This window comes from Quercus robur, chromosome 12, assembly GCF_932294415.1.
Source record: "Quercus robur chromosome 12, dhQueRobu3.1, whole genome shotgun sequence".
NCBI lineage: Eukaryota > Viridiplantae > Streptophyta > Magnoliopsida > Fagales > Fagaceae > Quercus > Quercus robur.
This window is the reverse complement of record NC_065545.1, coordinates 30,548,884-30,576,348: the sequence shown is the minus strand read 5'-3', so window position 1 is coordinate 30,576,348 and position 27,465 is coordinate 30,548,884. Positions and strand designations below refer to the sequence as shown.

The 27,465-nt window shown below is 38.0% G+C and overlaps 1 protein-coding gene and 1 pseudogene across 7 annotated transcripts; one reads left to right on the top strand and one right to left on the bottom strand.

Annotated features, from left to right (window-relative positions):
* Nucleotides 1-22,691, bottom strand: LOC126709210 (UDP-glycosyltransferase 73C3-like; annotated as a pseudogene).
* On the top strand, nt 789-14,297 carry LOC126709211 (protein DNA-DAMAGE INDUCIBLE 1-like). 7 transcript variants are annotated; one of them, XR_007649343.1, is made up of 14 exons: nt 789-1,064; nt 5,910-6,021; nt 6,125-6,891; nt 9,513-9,603; nt 9,717-10,109; nt 10,333-11,113; nt 11,217-11,343; nt 12,241-12,341; nt 12,432-12,626; nt 12,707-12,768; nt 12,856-12,947; nt 13,240-13,297; nt 13,617-13,685; nt 13,981-14,297. XR_007649343.1 is itself a non-coding variant. In XM_050409337.1 (8 exons), exons 5-8 carry the CDS (start codon nt 12,881-12,883, stop codon nt 14,125-14,127), a joined length of 354 nt encoding a protein of 117 aa, XP_050265294.1. In that variant the 5' UTR covers nt 11,601-11,801; nt 12,241-12,341; nt 12,432-12,626; nt 12,707-12,768; nt 12,856-12,880; the 3' UTR covers nt 14,128-14,297. The 7 variants fall into 7 exon arrangements, 2 of the variants coding, with proteins under 2 accessions (XP_050265294.1, XP_050265295.1); XR_007649339.1 differs by having other exon boundaries at nt 13,240-13,310; XR_007649342.1 differs by having other exon boundaries at nt 12,856-13,054; nt 13,240-13,310.
* Nucleotides 22,692-27,465: the final 4,774 nt, after the last annotated feature.

Here is a 27,465-nt window from a genome sequence, read left to right as displayed (position 1 = left end):
TGCGTGTATATATATAAAATTAAAAGGCCTAGGCAGCTTTGTGGTTGATAAAATCCGTAAAAGCATCTAAAGCAGTGACTGAACTTGCTGGAAAACCTTGTAGAAATTTAGTGCTGAGCGCTTGTGCTCTATTTTTCATATCTTCGTCATCCATCAACTTCTTAATTCCCTTCACAATATCTTCTTTCTGAACCATTTGTGACAAATCATCAGAAATCATGTACCCAAGTTTGAGATGACTGACCACCAATTTGGCATCATGGTACTGGTCCCCTCTAATGGGCCATGCCAAAATGGGGACCCCTCGACCATTGGCATCTACAGTTGAATTCCATCCACAATGCGATAAAAATCCAGCCGTTGATGGGTGACTCAGTATCAACAACTGTGGTGCCCATCCACATATTATCAAACCCCTATTGCCGACTTTGCTATCCAAACCATGAGGAAAATAACCAACCTCCTCTGGACGAAATGGGTAATTAGCCATAATTTCCTAATCATTTAGTTAGTAGGTCTGGTTTGCTAAGTATATTACTAAGTAATATCTCGAGTCCTAAATACTCGATTTTGGACCTATAAATCGAGTTTTTAAGACTCGGTTTTTATGTTTTGATCAAATTTGACCTGGCAGGAGGTCTATGTCGATGCCACGTGGCAATCTGGTTGTGACGTGGTGGAACCACGTGGAAGACCGGGAAACCGAGTCTTAAAGACTCGGTTAAGACTCGGTTTCAAATAGGGGTTTTTTTAAAATTAACGCCTCACTCTTAAAGTATCCACTCTCTCACTCACCGTCTCTCTCACACAGACCAGACCAGTCTCACCCTCTCCCTCTCACACTTCAGCGCATCTCTCACTCACCCTCTTCTCCCACTCCGTCAAACATTCATCACTTCACCAAGAACCCTCTTCTCTCACTTAGTCCATTTGACATTCATCACCTAGCAGGAAAGATTTGATAAAGCACAGCGAGGTGTACGGAGGTTTGATAAAGTCTCCACTCTCACTTACAGAGCTTTGAGTTCCTCAATCTACGCGGTTTCTCAAAACTAAAAGAAAAGGTGAGTTGCTTCAAAGTGTGTTTCACTTTCACCGTTTGGTTGCCGAGAAACAGTGGGAAAAATCAAAGAAACTTTGGTTTCAATTCGTTTTTTTCTATTTTGGTTTCTGTTTTGAATTTCTAATAGAACTGTTAAAAAAGATCGAAGCTTTGTTGTTTTTTGAGATCGGATTATGTCTCTAGGTATCTGGGTTTGTTTATATTTGCTGTGGATTTAATTTGCTATACTGGGTTCAGTTGGGTTTGGGGAGTGAGGTTCAGAGTAAAGGGAGTGTAGGTATTGAATTTAAAGTTTTATGTTTCTGTTTACTTGAAAATAAGTGAAACCCATTATTTCTAAACCAATTTGCTATAGTTTAGTTGGGTTTGGGGAGGGAGGCTCATAGTAATGGGAGTGTATTTGGTATTGAATTTAAGTTTTATGTTTCCGTTTACTTGAATATAAGTGAAACCCATTTTTTTAAAAACCAACTTGCGATACTGGGTTCAGATGGGTTTAGGGTATTAGGCTCAGAGTAAATGAAATATTTTTGGTGCTTTTTACCTAAAAACAAGTGAAGCAAATTATTTGTATCATACTGCTAAACTGGGTTCATTGGGTTTAGGGAATTAGGTTGAGATTAAAGGGAGTTTATTTGGTATTGAATTTAAGTTTTATATTTCTGTTTACTTGAAAACAAGTGAAACATTTCTAAACCAATTTGCTATACTGGGTTCAGTTGGGTTTAGGGACTTAGGCTCAAAGTAAAGGAATTTATTTGGCGTTGACAATTTGAGAAATTGACCTGTATTTTTTGGATTTGGGCTGGGATTGTTGGTGGAGGAGTTGGGTTGGTGTCAAAGCATTGAAACATTCATGGTTTAGCAATTATTTGTGCTACTTATGCTACTAATCTGGCCATTGTTACCGGTTGCTATTGCGGTAATAAAAATCTTTGCTTCATAAAACTTTCTGTCATGTGATTGTGTTGAAGTTTTAGTCCCTCACTTTGTTTGTTTAGTTTTTTTTTTTTTTTTCATTCATAAAGGCTATTTTGAAATCCCATGAAATTTCAATTGCTACATACAATTGTCTTCCACTTAGAGTTTAGTGTCATTATATTACATGGGAATCATCATCTTATACATTACAAATTAAAATGAAGTCATTTCATATGTGTTTAGCAAATCCTACATCATTAATTGTGATGGAATTTACCATCCATTGCAAATCTACATATTTCTAAAATTAGGGAAGGGTCCTTGAATTGAATTCTAGCTTTCACATTCTTTCTAATGACAGCAACGAGCTGCTCCTCTGAGCTGACTTTATTCCCAAGCAGAATTGCATTTCTTTGCCTCTATACATGAAAAATCACAGCAGCCCCAGCCTACAAGACATAGCAAGCAAGCTCTTGCCTTTCCAATTCAGAACCACCCCATTTTGCTAGTCTATCCCTGGTAAATAATCTGTCCTACATAGCTAACCAACAAATGTAAGCCTGAAGGGGGATTCTTTGAAGGAATCAGACCAATTTCTACCAAATAACCACTGGTGCTTTGATGGACTAGCCAGGGATAGACTACCCAATCAGGGGCTTTGTAGCGATACACCCATTTGATGGCTACTTGGTGTCAAAATAGTGAATAGATAAAGACACAACGTAAGATAAATTGTAGGCAAACCAATCACGCTTAGGAAAAAGAATGCAAACACACCCTTTAAGATTAAAATGAAGGGCTGAAATGTTATTGAATTCAATGTTTATATTTCTATCATTTATTGAATACTTAGGCTATTGCAATAATATTCATAGAAGGACTAAACCTCCTAAATTACCATTTCCTAGAAAGACTAGGACTCATAATAATTATTAATAATGGTTTTTCTTGGAACTCTTTGTTGGCTGTGTCAAGTAATACTAATGTCAATTTGAAGGCGGAGTAGGATGTTGAAGGAGGGGGGAAGTTATGTAGTACCAGAAGTACTAAAGCACGATACAAATCATGTTATTTTGCCAGTATATCTGTCCAAGTGAGCTTGTTGCTGAAACTATTCCTTTTTAAGCATTCTTTGTAGCCTGTGGGTTATCATTTCTCTTCACACGCACATAAAAAGACTACAAGCTGGGTTTTGTTTATTTGTTTTTTTTTTTTTTTGTTCCCCCAAGTTGATAAGTTACCCATGCACCCCATGGGTTTTGAAACTACAACCTCACCATTCACCCATTATTGCAAGAGCAGGAAATGCCATTTGAGCCAAAGCTCATTGGCCACAAGACCATAAGCAGTTATTTTGGTAATACAATGAAACTGATGATTGGAGTTTTGCGAAGTATTTTATTTGTTGAATTAATAAAATTACCTTAACAGCAGGTGAATAGATAGTCAACCGACTCAACACATTCTCTAGAAATCTTAGAAATTGTTTTTCGTTATAATGTGAAATAGGTGACTGTTGAACTAGTTAAAATGTTAAGTTACCCTAGGAAGAGATCTGGAGGAATGGATATATGAGAACGCTGATGAAGACATAACCTCTTCGTAGAAAGCCTAGGACATCATCACCATAGGGGTTATGCTGCCTTGAATTTACGCAACCTTGTTTTTATCCTGAATCCTGAATGCATGATATCGGCATTTTGTTGTAAGATATGCATCATTACAGAATAACTATTTCTATATCATGGCTACTTAAACTTTGCCCCTTGTTTTCAATGCATGGAATTTTCCTTTTGAAGTATTGTAAAATAAGGTCCTTTTTGGAGCTAGTTAGGTTTAAGCCTGCACTGAACCTAATTGCCTTCTTGTATTGCTGTATTAATTGAATTTTTGAGTTGTAGATACATGTCAAATATGCAAGCTCTGCGAAATCCCTACAAATAGTTTGAGTTGCAGGGGCTGTTATGAAGATGCTACTACATAGTTCGGTTTCCTCAGAAATTGTCCTGTAATATGTTTGGTTAGAATTGTGATTTAAGACACTAACATAGAAGGTTGACATGATGAGTGGTTGGAGGGAGTGCCTTAACAGAGTTAGTTTCTGGTTTGCTTTTGATAGCTGAGGATAAGGATGATAATTCTATTTATAATTTGTTGGGTGCTACAGATGGTAAGGTGACCAGAAGGGGGGATATTAATATTAGTATTGTACAAGCTGATTGGGATATTGAATCTATTGATTTTTTTCTATAATCTATTTTACTCAAGTTTTCTACTAGATGAAGGGGTTGAGAGATAGTTAATCATAATGGTAAGTTTTTGATTCTACTATAAGGCATTCAGAATAGCTAGCAGGTAAACAGCTTTTGTTAAAGAGTTTTTGGCAAAGCAAGTTCCTGAGGAAAGTAGCATTTAGCATTAGACCATTGGGGAAGGATAAAAAAATAATTAAATAAAACCTCAAAATTTGATGCAGGACAAAAAATAAAATTAATGCAATACTGAATTAATACTTATAAAAAAAATGCAATACTGAATTAATAAGAAAAATAAAAACAACCTAGGAATCAACACTTGTGCTCTCTACGAACCTAGGACCACTCTTCTTTCTTTTCTTTTTTCTTTTTTTTGTTCTTTATTTTTTATTTATTTTTGAGCTCAAATAGAAATCCTAATTTAATAAACCTAATGTACTACCCCCACCCCTTCACACATAGGACCACTCGAACTTGGGTCCTCAAATCCCATAAGCCTTCAAGGCTTGGGGAAGTACCACTCTGCCAAACATGGGCGGTGATAACCTAGGACCATTCCTTGGTTATTAACAAAGATTTTTGTTAATAAGTGAAAGTTTAATCAATAAATTATTGATTTTTTTTTCTTTTCCAAACATTTATGTGATTGTATTATAATTTAGGTTTGTCAATTAAATTCAATTATATGGTTGCATTAATAAAAAAGCAATACAAAAGAGTTACCTTCTTTCTCAAAAAAAGAAGAAAAAGAGTTATCTTCCCCCATAAACATTTATGTGATTGTATTGACCAATAAGTTATATGGTTGAATTTAGTGAAAGAACTTAAGGTACATCACCGAAGAAATTATATCAAATCTTGTATTTTTTTTTTTTTAAAACAAAATAGTTTCATTCTGTTGCAAATTTTCTATTTTCCCTCTACCTGGTCTATCTTGAAAGTAAGGAATAAATGCAGATTCAAGGAGTGAAGATGTACATAGCTTTTTTACTTTTCCCATTAATAATGTTGTTGTTGTTTATATATATATATATATATATATACAAGATAAAAATTATACTCTAACCTAATCTAAGTGTATATATGTATGAAATTCCCTTTTGGAGACTTGAACCTTGACTCTTGCCCTCCACACCCTATAAGCGCTTATACTTATGAAGTGACTATCATACCAAAGGTGTGCAGTGATATAATGTATTTTTCTTGTTTACTTCACTTATGACATAGTTTTTTTTCTTCATTAATATACTTAAATATGACATGTTATATACTTATGTTATATAATAATAATTTTAAGTATGCATATTATTTGATTTTGAATTAATAATTTGATATGATATAGTATCGTGTGATGCAAACTTAATTAGAGGGGAGTGTACAAACTTTAGCAATAACTTTGAAATGGTACCTTGAAATAGACTGATACTGGAATGTTCCATTCCAATGGGCAAACTGGAATGGCTTTTGAAATGATATTTAGAGCATTGGACTGAAATAGACCAAAGTAGACCGAATGGCCCAGAATAGACTAAAGTGGACTGAAATAGACTGAAGTGGATGAATGAACTGAAATTAGTTGGAATGTTACGTTGAGAATCTTTCTTAGAGTGTTTTTGTTTTTGTTTTCAATAATATCTATTACGTGTTAACTGTTTATCATTTTTGTGCAGTATGGTTGCTGCAAATGTTGGACGGATTAACTATGCAAAGCTTGGACCCATTGACATGTCGGTGTTGACATAGTAGCCCAACCATCGGTCCGAAGCTATTTGGAATGGGCAGGTAAAACGGAACACTAAATCTTTAACTAATGTACATGCATTTAATTCATACAATGTACACACTGCAGCTGTCATATATTAATCCATGGTTCTGTTTTGTGCAGGATCCAGAGACCCTTACCTGCCGCAGCTGTAGTTCAGAGTTCTCCAATTGAGAGCCAATGGTGGATGACCGAGTTGTTAACATCATTAAGGCACTTGGTTTGGAGGGACTCCTCTGGGTTCCGGGTAGAGAGATTGATCATGGCCTGATAACGGTCTTAGTGGAGCGATGGCGGCTCGAGACTCACACCTTCCGCATGCCACATAGTGAGGTTAGCATCACATTGCAGGATGTGGAGGTTCTTCTCGGGCTTCTTGTTGATGGTCAAGCTATAACAGGGAGCACGCAGAAAACCTGGACAGAGGTGTGCCGGGACTTCCTTGGGTTTCAACCTATAAATCAAGAGGCGAATAAGCAACTCACTGACCAAAGGATTCTCATCAGTCGACTTTTGGAGCAAGTTGCTGGTCCATTGCCGCCTAATGCTGAAGAGGATGAGCTGCATAAGTACGCACGATGCTACATCCTAACGCTACTGGGAGACACAATACTCAGGGACAAATCCGGCTATAGAGTGCATCTAATGTGGGTACAGCAATAGAAAGACCTTTGCAACCCAGAAATGTACAGTTGGGGAAGTGCTTGCCTTACATGGTTGTACCGAGAGTTATGCAGGGCAAGCGATAGGGGCACCAGTCAGATCGGTGGGTGCTTACTGTTGGTCCAGTATTGGGCATGGACTAGGTTCCCGTATTTGTGCCCGGCAGTTGAGTGTGGCCCGCCAGTGGGTGCTTACGGTCCTCCAGTGCATGGTTCACTGGCCCTGAAGTAAGTTTCTCTTGAATCCCATCCCCACTCCCTTCATTTTGGAAAAACTACTTCCTCTCTTCCAAAACACACTACACCCTGCTTTTAACTAATTATTATTTTTTGGTGATTTTTTTTTCTTTCAGTGGACTGGGCAACTAATTGTTTTTTATAAAGGCATTTTTGGGCAACCCTAGATGAATTCAAAAATGTTTGAAGAGGTTTGGAAGTTGTGAAAATGTGCTTGGCTGTGAAAAAATAGTATTTTTAATATTTGTTTAGTGATAACTGATAACTTCTACAACTTTGTTTGAATTTTATAGAACATTCTATAAGAACATTGCACAACTGGTCTACTAGGTATTGTTACAGATGTGGCGGTAAAATTATAAATGGTAGGAATGGCTAGCTTAAGTGTTTCCATTACCATGAATTAACAAAAAATAGTAAAAAAAAATTCCAATTCAAAAATGCATTGAAACCATATTACAAAAATCTGATAGATGAATATGTATACCTAGGCCATGGCAGAGAAAAATGGGTAATGATGCTGCACGCCTTGCTGCCTCATGTGATCCCTCCATTCGGTTCCTCAAGTTCCTAAAAAACATTAGCTAATACACTGAATATATTGCTTACTAACAAAAGAGCATGTGGATGATTGAGTTTACCAAGCTGGTGTCTTGGTGTGTTACGTGTTTTTCAGTGTACATATATATGATAGAAGCCAAACCTTGAACATGGGAGCCAACCACTTAGACCAACAATTGCGCTTAGATTGACAGGATAAAGGTTTCCATTCCCATAATTTCCTGAAACAAGGCATATAGCAGAATAGAGCGCAGTTGCAGCAACCATACTGAAGCCCCCAACACCAAGTTTGACTGTCTAGTAATGATAAAATTACATAAGCTTGAGTAGTAGTAATACAACAACAACAGAGCCTTAGTCCTAAATTTTTTGAGGTCAGTCATCGATATGATAACAAGACTTTTTTTTTGATAAGTAAGAAAGTAATGTTATTAATAGAAAAGAATAACATTACTTAATCAAAGTTCGCGGTAGTGAACAAAGAACAACATAGCAACAAAAACACTACTAGGAATCAAAATCCTATTCTAAGAGACAAAAGAAAATCAATAATAGTAGAACAATCCGAAAGATCCCAACACCAAGACCAGTCGAAGAGAGTTAGTTGGCACAAATCTAACAATTGGGCCATTGATTTCTCGATATCCTCAAAAGTAACATTTTCATAGGCCTCTCAAATTATAAAGGACAAGGCTAGAACACACAACAATAAGAACAGTGGAAATCGAGTTTAAAAATGATAAAGTGGTTGAAGTATCTTGTAATAGCTAAAAACTTAATTTTTATTGAAGATTATGCCTTATTATAAATTTTAGAAGAGATAAACCCTTGGGGAGAAAAAGACATAAATATACCAAAAGTAAATGAATTACACATGAATCACAAACAAGAAACTTTCTGCACTCTTGTAGCATGCTAGGCTTCAATTTATATTCCCTAAATCACCACATCCAAATATATCTTTACAAATTTTAGTACTATCTGGACAAAGAAGTGTAGACTGGGCAACTAAGGAAGTCATAGAGTAAGATTCCTAGACTCATAAAAAAATAAAAAATAAAAAAAAGATTCCTAGGAAAGCCTACTAAACCCTGATTGTGAGGAAGATTTTCAATTTGTTAAGGAGTACAATGGACACCCCCATAAAATTTATTCAAATTATTTCACTTTAGGTTTTACATCTTGTTTTAGCAGTAGATAGGCATTATGATATGGAGACAACCCAAATAAGAGAGAAAGGAGAGGAAGGGGGGGGAGGGTTTCCTATTGAAAAACCTGACGATAAACCATATAGGCTCATCCACTTGGTGTAAAAACACTGCTAACGTATTTCAATGCCACTAAAAAATGACATGAATTCATAGACAACCAAGATTAACACTTGAAAGTAGAAAACTAAGGAGCATGATCACAATTTATTATTAATGCATGACTTGCGCAAATGCTGACAAATGAAAAATTAGACAAATAAGGTCACTGATATACTACTATAAAACTGTGGGGAACCAGGTGATAAAATGATAAAAAGATCAAAGTAATTTGAACTTGACTTTCTTACACCATAAGGGGAGAAAGTGAATGAATTTTTCACATAGTTCTCCCAAACTTCAGACAAATAATTAGCACTCTTCTACATGTTCAAAGAATTAGGGCTGCTATGCATGTTTCATTTGCATAGGTTGAGAAAGTACTATAAAAATTGAAAAACCATACTTATTTCTTACATACTTATTCATAGGGCCAATGAGATAATGAAAGTGGCATGTATGTAAAAGATGTGATTAAAAAACAAACATATGATTGTAGGTAGGTTCCACACTAGGCTGGTTCAAATCAAATCAAAAGTGTCTCTAATTTTGTGACTGTCATGTAGCTTGTATGTGCTATGTTTTTTATAAGGACTGTTGAAGTTGTTCTATTGATATTATTAATTGAGTAAATATCTATAAGATTATCTTAGTTGTTATATGTGATTACATTATAGATTTAATCATAACATTATCTTAGTAGGAAAGTTCTGGATATTGATCCTTTGTTCTTGATTGTTGTAGGTGGTTGTGGGTCCCAAACAAGAAAAATAGGGCCGCCCACATCTTCAGGGACAGGTATTGCGAGCAAATAGCTTCAATGTTGCCAGGCCAGGTATGAAAATGCCCTGTTTTACATGTTTTGGAACAATCTTATAGGTTTGGTGAATTTTGAAATATAAAAATTGTTGCCTAATGTGTTGTGTACTTGTTTATTGGCTATTGTAGGTGGTGTGGCAGCCATATGAAGCTGAGTTAGAAGACCTGCCGCCATGGTGCGTTGCAGGGAAGGCTGTGTGGATGGCAACGGTGCCGCTTATATGTTTCCACATAATAGAGAAACATACATCAGATCGTGTCGTTCGCCAATTTGGGATGATCCAAGAAATTCCCCATGATGTTGACACTGATGAGGTCCTTCATAAAATTGATTTGAGGGGGAAGGTCGGTGTTAATTGGATGCGAAAACATGCGGTGCATATACTCGATTGAGGTAATCGTTTTCAACGGCGTTTTGAAGTAGTGCTTGGTGATATGCCTCTACGGCATGAGTACTTCGGTTGGTTCAACAGGGTAACCCGGAGGTTTATCGATAGGCCTGGTGCTAAATTGACTATGATGGTAAGTTCTTCATGTCTTCTACATCTTACCGTACTTCTTAGCATGAAACCATTGTCATCATAACATGATATATGTTACTACATTTTTTGCTTAGCACTTGCTCTCCCTATAATTTGCAATTATTACTAGCATAACCAATTCAGAACCAACATTTATTTTATTATTGATTGGCATTGTTGATGATGAACGGCATTACTAATATGTGTGGGTTTTCCATGTGCAGGTTTCACTTGTCAACCGTTTGTTGAGGCATCACTCAGTGGGCACGGAGGACCATAAGGACATTACTGATGTGCTGACTGCAGTGCACCTCCTTGATTGTGTACAACCTCCCATCCCTGAGGCCCCGAATGAGGAGGTAGCTACTCGTGCGAGCCCAAGCACTACTGAGGGCCCAAGCACGAGCACAACTCGGGCCAGATGTCCCTCTTGTCTGCCTATTGCTACCCTTCGGGTTGTCCCTACCCCCGATCCCTCTCCATCCACCCCATATCCATCCCCTAGCCCTACCATCTCTCCATCCACCCCACATCCATCCCCTAGCCTTACCATCCCTTCATCCACCCCACATCCATCCCTTAGCCCTACCATCCCTTCACCCATCCCACATTCATCTCCTCGCCCCACCATCCCTCCACCCACTCCACATCCTTGTCCTGGGTCTGACATTTGTCCACCCACCCCACGGTCATTTCCCGAGGTGTCACCCATTCCATCCTTTGACCTGGGTATTCATCCAACCCCACCTGACATGCAGCAGGAGCCACCCTCCCACAGTACGTCTATTAGCCCTTCATCAGCCATCGACCCACCCCATGTTCAAGTTGAGTAGCCTGTTGGGTTACCTACTTAACCAGAAGGTCGGCTGAAACGCATATCAAAGGCACCTCCTTGTAGGACAGGGGGGCATAAACATGGACACAACGCCATGGGCCTGAGGCATTTGAAGAAGGACATGTAAGACCTCCTCCTCATTATATGAGACGGCATAAGGTCCAAAAAAGGTAACTCAAATGATACCTTTTCAAAGTTTATTTTACAATATATGAGCAGCTAAAAAGAAATTACTTAATTATTATGGTTTGTTCACTTGTTACTTTCATCAAGATGATGATGCTATGAAAAGGCTGGAAGCACTGAAATTCAAGTTCAGCACAATAAAAGCAGCAACAAATAACTTTTCTAATGCCAATAAGCTTGGAGAGGGCGGATTTGGTTGATTTTGAAGTGGCTGGTAATGATTCTAACTTATTAATTTGTGATGTATTTAATTGCAGCCAGTTAGAGGGGCTAAGCCTCATGAAATTGGGGAGTTTGAAAATGTGCTCTATGATTATGTTGTTTATTAGGAGCTTATCTATTTTTGAACTTTGCTTTGTACGTAGGGTCTAGGGAAACTGATGAAAAGACTGATGAGGTTCTAAAGTTGGATATTTTGGATTGTTGGACTGTAGAAAATCACTATCGATGGTCTAAATCTAAATGTTAACCATTTCTAGATTTAGACCATCGATAGTGATTTTCTGGAGTCCAACAATCCAAAATATCCAACTTTAAAACCTCATCAGCCTTTTTATCAATTTCCTTGGACCCTACCTTTGAGGTCCATGAAAATGGAGCTTGAAGAATCAGTTTCTGAAGATGTTGGAGTTGATCTGAATGAAGGTTTTGATACCTTTATTGAAAAAAAAGGTATGCTTGTTTTCAAAATATTGCAACCTTGAATTAGCATAACGAGATTTCTATTTGAAAAATATTGAAAATTTTATCTTTATATATGCATTTATTTTTGGGTTGTGTATGTGGCTGATGTAAGAAGGCAACTCTTCCCTTCCGCCCCTCTCTCTAAGCCAGATTTGGGCTTTGAAACCTTCATTGGTGATCTTCTTGGTTGCATAAGAGACAAAAATATTCCACTTTAAAACATGCATTTTGTGGTATGAATGCATTCAGGCAAAACTGGCCAACAATTTCAAACTCACGGGTGCCAAGTATAGCATTCTTATTTATTGTTTATTATGTTGCTGTGACTTAGGTTGTTGAAATCGAATTGTCAAAAATGAAAAGAAGTTAACAATTCTTTCAAATTATTTAAGTGAATTTTTCTCCATTGTTGAATATGTGCTGAAAGGGATAAGCTCAATAAGGAGGTTGATGATTTGAGAAAGGAAACTCCAAAGTCCAAAGTCCTTTTGGAGGAAAGATCTTGATGCTCTGGAGGGGCAACTTGATGTATGTCTGAAAAATTTACAATTCCATTGTGATGATTTGTTTATTTTTGTATCTTTCTGATTCTTGACTGTTTAGTTTTATGTCATTTAGGAGCTTCAGAAAAGTGATGCTCAGTCAGAGGAGTTAAGAAAGAAAATGAGAGGCAAAGCAAGGGGTGAAGCTGCTATGAAGTCTACTAGACAAGCACCCAGGAACCCATGGAAGCAAACTTTAATAATAAGAAGGCAAATAATGCAGAATCTGTTGCAGAAGCTGTCCCATCATCTATGGCTGCAATGGAAATTGGTAAGTGTCAAACAATTTTATGTTTATTATATGTATTAGTTTTTGTTTGATTTTTGGTTTACATTTGCTTGATTTACCAGAGAAAGCTCCTGAGGCAGCAAAACCCAAAGGCAGAGTAGTCTCTAGGAAAGCTCCTGCTAAGGTCTGTTTCTGTTTCTGTTACTATGTTATATTTTTCCTTGTAAAGGATTTGTCTAGAACTCATGTTGATATTACCTTTTCTTTTCAGCCGAAAAAGCAAACTTTAGTCTTGAATGATGATGAAGACGACGACGACGATGTGCTTTAGCTTAAAGAACGACTTGCTGCCTATAACTTTAGGTTTGTTATTCTTTTCTGACTCAGTCAATGTCCACAGTGCATTATAGATTTAAAGGATAATGTTTTGAGAGTTGGTGGTGGAGAAGTTTCTGTACCATTTTTGCAAGGTTGGCCTTCTAATCTCTCCATGTGCTTGATTGCATAAAAGTTGCTTACTGTTCAATAATTGACCAATTTCTGCAGTTATGCCTGAATTGCTTTATTTACAACTCACCAATTATCTAAATAGCTTTTATGGTCAACCTTTTTGATAAATAGAAAATTAACTAATTAAATTGTGCATTGTTTTCAGAAAAAGACATCCCATCCTGCTTTCTTGATGAAGAAAGGTTGTCCAAGCAAGCATCCAGGTCAGGGACCCCAGTAAGTATACTTTTAATCAATTTGCTTGTCCTAACGAAACTTTCCTTGAGGATGTACTTTTGACTAAGGATTTACAAGATCTACTATGCAAATGTCTTTATTTTGAATTGAACTGGTGCCTGGAATTTTATTTTCTCATGACTAACTAAAGTGTGTGCCACGTATGCATTGTTTTGTTTTGTTTTTTATGTATATATATATATATATATATATATATATATATATTGTATAATGATGTATATCGGCAATGAGTAGATACCATTTTGCTTTCTATATTTTTTGTTTTTATTGCTTGTTATTCTTTAGGTGACATCAGGAACAACAGATAGAAGCAATATTGTCCCAACAGGAGGGTCTCGTGGTGATATAAGCCAGGTAAATTTGTTATTAAGAACTGTCTCAGCTTTCTTTTAGCCTCCTTGTAGGAAAAAAAAAGTCTCTGCTGTATTGTGAAATTGGTTAAACTATTGAGAAGTGATTGACTTTTGGGGATTAAGGCTTGGTTGTTGCATTATCTTCACTGACAAGTTGTCACGGTTTGCCATCTTATTGATAGTTGACCCTGTCGATCTGGTCTTTTTAAAGAATGGGTGTTACGTTGATTAACGAACAAGATTTAGTAATTGTATTTGACTGATCTGAAGATTTCATGTGATATCTATGGCTGCAGGGACCTAATTTTGAAGCCAAAGTGGCAAAGCTTGTTGAGCTAGGGTTTGGAAGGAAGCAGTCATACAAGCTCTTAAATTATTCGAAGGAAATGAAGATCAAGCAGCAGGGTTTCTTTTTGGGGATTGAAGTTAACATTTATTTGTAGACTTTAATTTTTGTGGAATAATGTTTGGTTCAGTAATTTAATTGCAAATTAACAAATTGAAATTTGTGCACTTGATACTGATAACATTCCTTTAAAGCTATTTTGAACCCTGAAATTGGTGGTGTAACTTGCAATTCAAATGAGAGAAAGTAAACAAATTTCAAATTTGAGCTCTTAGACTTGGTGTGGTTCTCTTTAGTCTATAATTTTAGTATTTTTTCCTTGCAATATATGCCTTTTTCGATTAAGCGCAAATGGAAGTAAGGCTTTTATTATTATTATTATTATTATTTGGTGGTAATTTGTGAAAATATGACCTATGAATGATTCACATAGATTTATCTTTATGCCTGGTATTGAATATTAGGTTGTTAATAAGTACATGTTCTAAAAATAGATAAGTACAAATACATAGAAATATTATATTTTAAATGAGGAAATTTGCTTAAAGAATAAAGATAGGGTGATCCTTATTGATGAAAAGATGAAGAAAAATTGCTTGAAATGGTTCAGTTATGTTTAGAAGAGTAATTAATGCACCAATGAAAAAGAGTAGGTATGTTCATTTACCACCTCCACCCAGCTGCTTTCCTTGAAAAAAAAAAAAAAAAAAAAAAACCATAGCCATAGGATCAGACCATGGCTCCTACGTAATTAAGAGCCGTCAAAGTGGTCCAAGAACTCGAAGCATTATTACAAATTTTACAATTTTTTTTTAAATTATATAATAAAATATGATCCCTGTAATTTCAATCATCTAATTAAGATGAAAATATTTTTTTCCTCTTTTGTAATTAACCAGCCGGTATCCAGCGCAATGCGTGGTGTATTTTGATAAATTTTGTAAGAAATTATTTGTCTTATTGATTTTATGAATACTATTATTGATAGATTTTGTAATAAATTATTTATGTCTTATTGATTTTATGAATATTATTATTGTTAGTCACAATTAATCTATGAAACTTTCTACATAGCAACTAAATTTAAACTAAATACATTGGGGGAAAATTCGTCTAATTCATGCAATCAAGAAATGTAACCAAATCTCACCTACAAATTTTAATTGAACTAAACGCAGGCAAAAACAAATCCTTACCAAGTATATGCATCATACGAAATATCCAAAATATAGAGTTTTGAAATTAATTCTCAAATTGGAAAAAAGAATATATATTCCAGTGGAACTCGAGTATTAAGGAAATCGAGTTTCAAAGACTCGATTTCCACTGGGATTTTTTTTTTTTTTTTTTGCAGCTACTCCTGCAGTAGTAAACCAGATTTCCCTTCCCCTGCAGCAGTAAACTAGATCCAGAACACATCACATGGACAACAGTAAACAACTAGATACAAGCATATGATAGTGGTTAAAGGGCTCTACATCAGATGCAAACAACCGAGTTAAAACAGTTACTATTCATGGGCATTATAGTTGCCCTCTTAGCACACAAAAACATTCAATACTAGCTATCATCGCTTCAAAGGAAGGCCCTATGGTTGAACTTGCCAAAGTAGCAACTACTAGTGCCAAAGTAATATCATTGCTGGCATTATATGCAAAAGCTACACAACGCAGCTAAATGTGACGAGTACAATGGATAGCAAATAGTTCGATTACAACAACATTCAGCAATAAACAAAATAACAACTAAGTCAATACAACATAGTCGCCTAGCACTTGTCCATACGGATACGACATAGTCTACATAGTCGCTTAGCATTTGTCCATACAGAAAATAACCACAAGTCCCACATACAATGCCATTCCAAAATCGAGTCTCCGCTCACCTGACAAATATTAAAATACGGTCATTAGTTTCCAAATGCGAAGAACAAAAACCAAATGAAATTATGAGTATATTATATAAAAATAGTAAGGGCACTTGCCTAGTTTGTAGCACTGCTACTTGTCGAAGCCCCACGGGAATTGGGACAACTTCTGCGGTTATGCCCCTCTTGATGACACACTCCACAATGCTGCCTCGGTTGAATCTCCCTCAAGTCCAGATCTTCCCTCCGGCTTCCTCGTTCTCGCTGTACCCTATCCATTTCATTCCTTATTCTTGACTTCACAGGACGACCTTTGGCCTGTAACAGCTGTGGGTCAGGCACCCACCGTGGTCCACAAACATCCCTCCACAATGACTCTGAACTTGGCACCACAAAATGATGTGAATATGTGTGAATTGTGTTGTTCAAACTATAACATGGGTCAATATAGTTGGTCGCATCGAGGTGCAGACTTTGAAGAACTTTAATTGCATGTGAACAAGGGATCTTCAAGTTTTGCCACTTTCCACAACCACATGTTCTAGCAAATACGTGCACTTTATGACTGTGCTTTCCTCCTCCATCTCTATGGTCAGTATATGGGGTAACCACTTGATATACACCATCTTCATGATTAAAATTCCTCAGAGTGTGTCCTGTGGTTTTCTGTTCATTTTTGTTATAGATCTCCATTGCATAATCACTCCACACCTTACCTCAAGAGAGATCAGAAGTAATTTGTTTATGTCGATCGTGGAAATATGCAACAAGTTTTCACCAAATGAACTCAACCATTGTAGCAATGGGCAAACCGTGGGCACCTTTAAGTACCCCATTAAAGTACTCAGAGATATTGGTTGTGATTGCCCCGTAACGTCTTCCACCATCATGTGACTGGGTTCATTTGTCCAGATCCTCACTCACTAGATATGTGTATGGCATATAACGTGTAATTTGGTGATCAGTAGGGTTTACACCTCTCAGTAAATTAATCTCAACCTCCTTAATGGTTTGCATTATGGACTCAAATTTAGTTTCATGAGTCGCATATCCAGCTTTCAAGGCCAATGCCTTTAGAGTCGGGTCATCAAAGTGTGTGTTGAAGCTGCTAGCAACATGTCGAAGGCAATATCGATGAAATACTCGTTCTCCTCCGTCCCGACCTTTAGGCCACTCTTGAATGGCACATTTGATACCTTTACGTCGGTCAGAAATAATGCAAATGCCCTCGTCAGGTATGACATGCTCTATCGAAGTCCTAAGACACTCTAAAAACCACCCCCCAACTAGGCCTTGACTCCTTGTCCACAACAGTAAAGGCAATAGGAAAAACCTTTTGGTTAGCATCGGTTGTCATTGCAATCATCAATACCCCTTTGTATTTACCATACAAATGAATTCCATCAATATTGATCACTGGCCTACAATATTGGAATGCAGCAATGCATGGAGCGAATGCCCAATATACATAGTGCAGTAACGCAGTACCTTCGTATGGCCTAGGTATGGTGTGATAGCTGTACTGGGTACCCGAATCCTAATCCAAGTATGTCAACAACAACTTTTGCAACCTTTGGTAAAACTCCTCCCAATCCCCAAATATCTTAGCAATTGCCTTTTGTTTTGCATCCCATACTTTATAGTAAGAAAGCTCATGCTTATACTTACTATGTATGATCTTCCAGAGCTCATCAATACGAGCAGTGCGATTTTGTCGTAATTTTCCCACAATTTCTGATGCAACAAAATTAGAATCCATCATTTTACCATCTTTTCGCAGGCCAAAGGGTATACAAGTGTGTGAACCTAAATAAGATGTGACCATCCACAGACCATTAAGTTTAGACTTCATGAATACCACAACGTACCACTTGCAGTTGTCGTTAACGCATGCAGCACACAATTTAGTTTTGGTCGACCTCCAGATTATAAAATTTCTATTATCATTTGCTGCGTATATTATCAATGCACGTCTCATCGCCTGTTTATTTGCAAAAGTTAACCCTTTACAAAAAGGCATCCCATCTTCCCAAGTAGAAACAAATGGTATCTGAAAACGTGAAGGATCAACCATATTTTCCCAAGTATTTGCATTAAATGAGTCAGAAGGAGGTCTGTAGCCAGTAGTTGTATTTGTATCATGTTGAACGCCAATATCATCGTCTGCATCACCTTCATCATGATACTCCATATTTTCCTCTTCAAAATTGGGAACGACTTCATGGTCATCCACATCATTCTTAAAGTTGCCTCGCTCAATCCTCTCTTCATACTCATCCACATCATCAATATTTTCACCATCATTTGCAGCATGATCTTCGTCTTCATCTTCATCTTCCTCCTCTAAATGTGTCTCTTGAGGATGAAGGGTTTCACCAGTATTGGCAACACGATCTTGAGATGGGAGCGTATAACCTCCCATTGTAATGCATCCATCATCTAGAGCTGTAAATTGTAAAGACTGTTATTTGTTGCACAACCTTAATATCAACTTTTGCAAGTGGCTCCGAACTTACGTACAACTCAGCAGCATTTACTTGGGGCATTTTCTGGATCCTATTGAACATCATCTTTACATGTTTGTCTTCTTTGATCGCCATATACCCGTAATTTATCCGTTCATGAATAACTTCTTGTGGGTAATGATAGATAATCTTGATGTCATACCAAACAGGGTTCAAATTCAATTCGTCCATTATTTTCCTCTTCAAATCATTCAACGTCTTCAACTTACGACGTATTATCATGTAGTAGCACTCGATACCCGACCCTTTAAATGGGAATCCGTCAATCTCTCCAAGATTGTCAAGGGATCCACCGTAGTATACATCTATATCAATATTCTTCAGAGATTGTGAACCTATTAGAGAGTCAACTATAATATGTTAGTGACATATTTTATCTCTTTCATTTAACATCAATTACAAAACTTTTTTTATCTACTCAAAGTACAAAAATTACAACTTAAGGCCCCCACAATTGCATATACTCACCCCACATCACATACAAACAAATTCAATCATTATCATTTCATACTCAAACAAATAAAAAACCTAAAGACAAAACTCACCCCCATTACAAAATTTCAACTCAGCTCTAACAAAAATATAAATAAAAATATCAAACCAAACAATAAAAGTCATGAGGATGTGCAAATGAATGAGTGCAATTATGTAACATCATCATTCCAGTGCAAGAAAATTCATGGCATACCCTATTACACTACTATTAATGAAATAACATAGAGCAGGGTTCGTCAGACAAAACCAAAAAAAAAAAAAAAAAAAAACACTAATGTGAATATGATCATGAGCAATCAAAATTAAACATATCATCTAATTTCAAAATCAAGGCATTAATATATAGTCAAATATACCAGATGTGATATACAAACTCAAATTTACTCCAAATTATGGAGAAAAGGAAGCAGATAACTTCACCGAAAACGAGCAAAAAGACTTCTTGGATCATGAATAAAAATATATATATCTTTCTCCTCACTTTCTAAAAAAAAAAAAAAATATATATATATATATATATACCCATGATAAAAACCTAACAATACTTAATGATTTTCATACTTAAGCCAAAAAAAAAAAATATATATCAAACCAAACAACAAAAGAAATTCATGATACATACCCATGATAAATTTATAAACTACATTTTCTGTTATTTTATTTTATTCTCAACTAAATAAATGAGTTTTTCATCCATCTATATTTTTTCATCTTTTTAATATTTTTCATCCTTTAACCAAATAGAGCCTTAGGGAGAAAATTTGATATTTTTAGAAAGTCTTAATAATAACGAATTTTGTTACTCAACCATTAAAATAAAGATGAGCTTTCTAATTGAGTTGAATTGGCTAATAGGATTTTGAATATTATGATCATGTTCTCAAAATTTTCACTGTGTAATGTCCTTATATTCATTTTGGCTTATTAGATTATTACACCTTTGAAAAAAATCACCTACCAAAAAACTTTCAATAATTAGACACTTGGCGTGAGTTTAGATAGTGGCAGATGAGCGTTTTCAGTGTTTGCTTTTTTTACTGGGTCTTACAACACTGTTCACGATCGAGCCAAAAACACAAACGTGCATACCAATGCATTATTGGGTCCTACATCACTATTCACACATTTAAAAATTATTTTGCTACAATGTTTTTAGCAACAAGCTTTCAATTTTCAGTAAATAAACAGTATCTAAACATACCCTTGTAAGACACGAAAGGTACAACCCCATGTGTAGTTCCTGTTCATTTCTAAAGATTAGCCATATTGTTAAAAAAAGTCATACTTTTTTTTTGAGAAAAAAAAGAAAGAAAAAAAAAGTCATACTTAGTACACAAAATTCTCAGATCGGTGGGAGCTTGAGAGAGATTATAGCATGGTAGACAGTCTTATCCCCAATTTTACTTGAAAAAACTGATTCTCAAACTTAGACCCATGGCCTGTTGCTTTTAGTTAAAGGCACTTGCCATCACACCAAGCCTAACCTCAAATTAAAGCACGGATTTTATTATTAAGACAGATACAAGAGATATTACAAATTTTATTATTGGTAATACTTGTTGAACACAAGTTATTATACATAATTTTACACACATCTTATTTTTAAACTAAAATTGTGACTTAAAGTCATGATTATGGGAAAGACTTCAAGTCATAGTTTCAATTAAAATATGCAATGTGTAAAACTATGTAACGGTTTGTATGTAATACACACAATCCTTTTATTATATAATATTTACAAATTGTGTGAATTTTTGAACAAAAGAAAAAAGAAAGTTAAAAACTTTATTTATTAGACAATTGATGTAGTACTAACTACATTTTTAACCATATCAATTAATAGGCATTTTGTAATAAAATTAATAGAAATTTTAGCATTTTCGAAACATTAATATTTCACTAGCAGTACTAGTAGCTATGAGAAGTGGCAAAATCATCAGTAACACACGCACAAAAGGAACACTTCCCCTTACTTCATGAATCGGTTGTAAGCAAACATAGAGACATAGTTTAATTATCAGTAACAACTGGGATTGACTGTGTGATTTTAACTGCTAGAGACAAGAGAAAGGCACAAAACAAAAACTAAAGAGAAATATCAAAACCAAACAAAAAATATATACCCATGATACAAATATATCTTAACACTATATACACTAACACTAGCAAAATCCTACACTATATACACTAAACAATCAACAGACCCTTACCTAACATTTTGGATGTGCAAATGTGCGGAGATTGTATGAGTGAAAGAGGAGTGAAAGACTACAAGGAATGTTTCTCTGATTGTTGCTGAATGTGTGTATGAGACCCGTGAGACCCAAACAAAAAATTAGATCTGATATAGGGACCCAGACATGATTGCCAAGTGGAGTACTTCTTCACCACAATTTAAAAATCGAGTTTCTGAGACTCGGTTTCACTTTTAGCAAACCGAGTCTCTAAAACTCGATTTCGATGCGGCATTTACGTGGCATTTTGTAGCACAAATATCGAGCAGCTAAGAGTCGTTTATAAAAATCGAGTCTATAAGACTTGATTTCCACGTGTACAATCAGCCACGTTAGGAAGCCTAAGAGCATGAAAACCAAGCCTTAGAGGCTCGGTTTATAAGCTGAAAATCGAGTCTCTAAGGCTCGAGGTGTTAGAAATTTATATAGTTTCAAACAGTGGCCTACTAACTAGATAGTTAGGAAAACGAAATTAGTTACCCTGATTCCCCACCTCCTCTTCTTCTTCTGAACCAAGTTGGCCCCCCAGGAATGCACGTGGTGGACCAGACCTTCCCGAACCGGGTTGTATGACCCATATAAACGTTGTTGACGATGATTCCAACAATGCATCAGCTAAATGTGGGTACTCCTCCATGGTGGGACCCACCTCGATACCAAAAGAAACGTACAGAATAGACCCACGTGGCTTTGAATCCAACCATTGGATCACCTCGTCTTCGGCAACATTCGACTTCCTGTTGTTGGTACGAAGTTCGTGGTCATGAAGAAGTGAGCCTGCTGCTGCTGACTTCCAATACTGTTCGGGCAAGAGTGGGCCCACGCCCCAGACTGGTTTCCCAATCTGATCAGAGAGGTAGCGAATGAATGGACTTTCCAGATCGTCACACGTGTTGATTAACAAAGCGATGACACCTTCTACCTCCTCCACCCATGGTGGCTGGTTTCCTAGTTTTGGTGGACCCATTTTCTTTGGGCCACCGATGAATGGTTGTTGTTGTGGTGGTGGTGGGCCACCTGGTGGTCCATGAGGGCGTCGCTTAAGATCGAAATAGGAAAGAGCCATGTCTTCGGATAACCCGGGGAGTAAACGGGTCTTTCCGGGTTTTATTGTATCTAATTCTATGTGGGACTTCCACGTGGCGCACTCAATGGAATTTAGCAAAGACTTCAGTGGACCGGCCCATCATGATGTCGAGGATGGCACAAATGGGCTTGGGTCCGAGTAGAATGGAGAGGAGGTTTTGAAGCACGAGGGCCATTTGTTCATGGTATTTACGGTGTTGGTGCATGGGGTCAGAGGCAGGCTGTGGTTGTGGCTGTGGTGGTGGTGGAACAGAGGATGGGATTTCGAAGACTTAGATGTAAGGGTGTTGGCAAAAAGAAGAGGGGATGGAGGTGGAGAGATTGGAGGAGATGATGAAAGTGGATTGGAATTCTCTAGAAGCTATGTGTTTGCATAGCTCCATGCATGGGAACAAATGGCCTTGCCCAAAAAATGGAACTACCCAAATCTCCCTTCTTGACATTTTTCATAATCTCTCTTGACTCACTATGATGTAAGGGCTTGGCTAAGAAATTTCTTTTGAAGAAAAAGAAAACTTAGCTAGGAAGAAAGGAAGAAGAGCACACAGTAATTATATTTGTATTTGTAGGATTAGGAAATAACTTTGGGAATATGGGTTTGCAATTGCAAAGTGACTATTAGGTAATTGAAGAAGCTGTATAGTATAGTGTTAGGTGTGAGACATCAGAGGCGAGATGCTTCTTTTCTTGCTTAGGTCGGTTGAAACCAATACGTACACTACCATTCGTTAATTAAGGTTGTGTTTGTTTTGACTTCAAACTAATTTCAGAAATGCTTTTCCGTAAAATAGGCTATTTGGTTGGTCCAGAAAATTGGGTCAAATGGAAAATAACTTCTGTTGACCGTAAAATATGCCCTCTGACCTTGTAAAAGCATTTCTGTTTTTATTTTACCTTCAAATCACTTCCGGAACTGAGACGCGCAAAGAGAGGAGCTCACAGATGCGCAAAGGGAGAATGAGAGAGAGAAAGAATGACTCACAGACGCAGCTGCCTAACCCTAGATGCAGCGGCGAGATCGCGCCCCAACCCCAGACGCAGTAGTGAGATCACGCCGTCGAGTTCACACCACCGAGTTCTCAGTTCGCGTCACTGATCTCTCTCTTTCTCGATCTCCCTCTCCCTTTTGAACCAGGTCAGATCATCGCTGATCTGCTTGATCGCCGATCACTCTCTCGTCGATCGCATCGGTCTCGTCAATCGCAGCACCACGTCGCGCGATCTCGCCTCTCATCGAACCCAGTCGCCTCTCTCTCTTCCTTCTTCTCTCAATTTGACTGGAGTTGATGATTTTTTTTTCTGGGTTTTGTTTGTGTTTCTGTATTGAGGAATGATATTATATATATTTGTTTGGCAGTTGAGAAAATGTGAGCAACAAGTAGAAAATGTGTTTTCTATGGTATTTTCAAGAACATAACCGAACACTAGAAAAACATTTTTCAAAACATTTTTTGAAATGCAACCAAATACTTGAAAATATTTTCCTTTTCTGAACATAGCTTTTCTGAAAAATATTTATTTTCCGGAAAATATTTTACATGAAGCAAACATAGCCTAAAAGTGAGTGGGGCCGGTAGGTTTGACTTTTATTCAAGTGTTGTAACTGAAAAGTTTGTTCAACTGAAGTGAACAGAACTAATTAAGAACTCGATTTGTGTACAAACATAATAGGATACAACAAACACGTGTCCACATTCGGTCTTGGATTTCCAGTTTCAATGGGAAATGATTCGGTTCCTGTTAAATAAATCAAGCTAGTATTTGTTATGCTCACTTTTTATTATTATTATTTTTTTATTTTATATAATTGAAATCTGAGCTAAAGACATGATCGTAATTTCAGTTTAAAAAATATTTGTGTAATAGTCTATCTGTAATAGCTTTTATCCATAAATCAATGCAACACTCTGGAAGGCCAGAACAAGAGCATTGACATTGGAGGGCTAAAATAGTCAAATACCACTTGTACGACATCAGGCCTCCAAAGCCATTTGGGCTTTAGACCCAAGTTTTATGGTATGTCCCACAATTCCTGACACCCATGTTAGAAACTAGGCTTAAGGTCCACTAGGGCCATGGGCGCAAATCCTGCAGCATCATGTCTGGCCCAAAATTTGTTGAATCAGTCGTTGAAATATGTACTTATCAATTCGTTGCCGGGAAGTTGCCCGATGCGTCCCATCTCCTATGTTTATGAGTGTTTTGGAAGGCCATATCCCGGATGCTCGGTGACTCCTTGACAAATTCCGCCGGTGAACATCATCCCTCCCTTAAAGTGGGAACCAGTTCCAATGCCATTCTCACCACACCACACTCCCAACTCAACATCCACTTAGCGATAACAATATTGGACCTCCATTCCCACTGGTCATGAGAGTAATCATGATTTTCCCACTAATTTTGGACTATAAATATATGAGGCTAAGGAAAGGGAGAAGGTTGTTGAAAGTCTGAAATGAGAGTCTCGAATCAAGATTAATAGCTACAAAGAGTGAGAGGAAAGCAATATAAAAGTTGTAAAAACATTGCTAGGTCTCTAGGTTAGAATCACCTAAAGTAGGAAATTCAAAGCCCACATTATAAGTATATTGTGAGCCTAAGAGCGAGACAGGTCTTTTAAGCTTGTTTGTGGTGTGCACAATTGGCGCCATATGTGGGAATCTCCTACAAAGCCATGGTTTGGCCAAGACCCACACTCGGGAGATGTTCGGGAGACGGTCAGAAGGTTCTGCTGAAAGTGGTTCAGTGGGATTGTCTCGGGGACCCACGTGGAGAAAGCGAAGGCAAAAAAGCCGTGAAGACAGGGACGTGAACACGGGGAAGAACAATCTGGCCGTGGAGAAGGGTCATACCAGACGAACCGGGCAGCATCGGATGCTTCGAGGCACAGGCGATTAGATGAAAGAGATGAGAAGCTTGAACGGTTGTGTAGATTGGTAAGAGATTTGGAGCTGGAGGCAAGGGATAGACACCGAAGAGGGGACCGAGATAACCAAGCGGGGGGGTCTATGAGTGGAGGAGATCGCTATGGTCATAGGTCCGAACGGTCTGGTTCCCATCGACACCGGGACCGTTCACGTTCACGAGAGTCTGGTAGGCACCGGGACCGTCTGCATTCACGAGAGTCCAACTGACATTGGGAACATTCACGATCACGGGAGTATGAAAGTCGGGGTTCAGATTCCCCGGAGGAGCGACGATCCTGTAATGCGGTCAGGATGCTATGAGCCGCGCCTTACGAAAAGCTGCCTGGTCGCCATTCTCAAATGACATTGAACGGGCCCCAATGCTATATAGGTTCATCCGATCACCTTTTAATTCCTATGATGGGAATATGGGCCCCGTGGAGCATGTCAACATTATATCTAAATGATGTCTTTACACACTCACAACGATGTGCTGATGTGCAAGGTATTTCCCTCAAGCCTTGGACCCATAGTATTGAGATGGTTCAATGGGTTACAGAAGGGTTCCATTCACAGTTTTTCTGAGTTAAACTAGGAATTCGGTGCCCGGTTTGTAACTTACAGTCGGGTACCGCAACCAGTGGACATATTGCTTTCCATGAAAATGAAGGTTGGGGAAACCCTTCGCAGTTATGCTGGTCGGTATTTGGAGCTTTACAATGAGATAGGTGGTGGCAACAAAAAGATCGAGACGAGTACCTTTAGGATGGGGCTCCTTGAGGACTCCAGACTACGGGAGTCACTGATAAAGAAGCCTCCTAGGGGTATGAGGCAGCTAATGAGGCGCATCGAAGAGTACAAACGTCTCAAAGATGATTGGCTGCAGAGTAAGGGCAAGGCCCCATTAATGAATCGCCCTTGGTAGCTCGGATTTTAGCCCCAACCCCGGAAAGATCTAAGAATACAAGAGTCAGAAGTAGAGATGAGAGAGGTGAATGTGACATTCAAAAAGTCGGTACAAAGGATCGTAGACCTGATTAAGAATGAGCCGTATTTCAGATGGCCAAACAAGATGGGGGGTGACCCGTCTCGGCGAAACCAAAGCTTATATTGTACGTATCATAAGGATAAGGGTCATACCACCGAGTAATGTCGGGTGCTGAAAGACCATCTAGGGCAACTAGTGAAGGTAGGATATCTGAAGGAGTTTGTGGTGGATTCCGAAAATCGGGGTACTAGCCAGGGCACTCAACAGAGGGAAATCCTCTCCCACCACCATTGGAAGTGATTGAAGTCATCCACGCTACCCTAAGGGGTCCGATTATAACCAGTAGAGGAGTACTGACCGTAGTATCCACAGCCAATGTGCAGGAGAGCAATCGCCTGAGAAAAAGATGAAGATTTGATGGGAGCCCATTGCTTTTGGCGATGAGGACTTAGAGGGAACAGTCCAGCCACATGATGACGGGTTGGTAGTTACAACCCGAATAAGTGGTTTCTTGGTTAAAAGAGTGATGGTAGACTAAGGAAGTGGGGCTGATGTGATGTATCCGGACCTATTCAAAGGCTCGGGTTAAAAAATCGGGAACTATCAAAGTATGATACGCAATTGGTCGAGTTTGGCGACAAAATGGTCGCTCCTGAGGGACAAATTTCCCTTCGTGTAAATATGGAAGGCAAGAAGGTGATGGTAACATTCATAGCGGTCAATTCATTTTCACCATACACGGTGACTCTGGGACGGCCATAGATCCATGCGATAGGGGTTGTTTCGTCCACTTTCCACATAAAGGTCAAATTTCCCACCGAGCAGGGCGTAGCTGTGGTAAGGGGGAGCTAGCAAGTGCCCAGGCAATGCCTTGTGGCCGCAGTTAATAGGAAGAATGAGTAGGCTGTGAAGAAGGAAGGCATCGTGGAGGCCCCTTCATAGCAATTACAGAATCCCCGGGAGGGGTTGGGGGCTAGTTGTGCCGAACGATTAATCAGAGTAAAGATACTATCGGATGTTAACCGGTATTTTCAGGTGGGGGCAAGCATGACGGATGAGGATAAGGTAAAGACATTGCTATTCTTGATACAGAACGTAGATGTGTTTGCGTGGGACCTGTATGAGGTGCCCAGGGTTGATCTCGAGTTCATCGTCCACAAGCTTAATGTAGACCCGTCATTCGCTCCAAAGAAGCAGAAGCCGAAAAGGTCAACCAAGGAATACGTCGAGGCAGTAAGGAAGGAGGTTGGAAAGTTAAAAGAGGCCGGGGCAATAAAGGAGATCTTCTTCCCAAATTGGCTAGCAAATACTATGGTGGTTAGAAAGAAGAATGG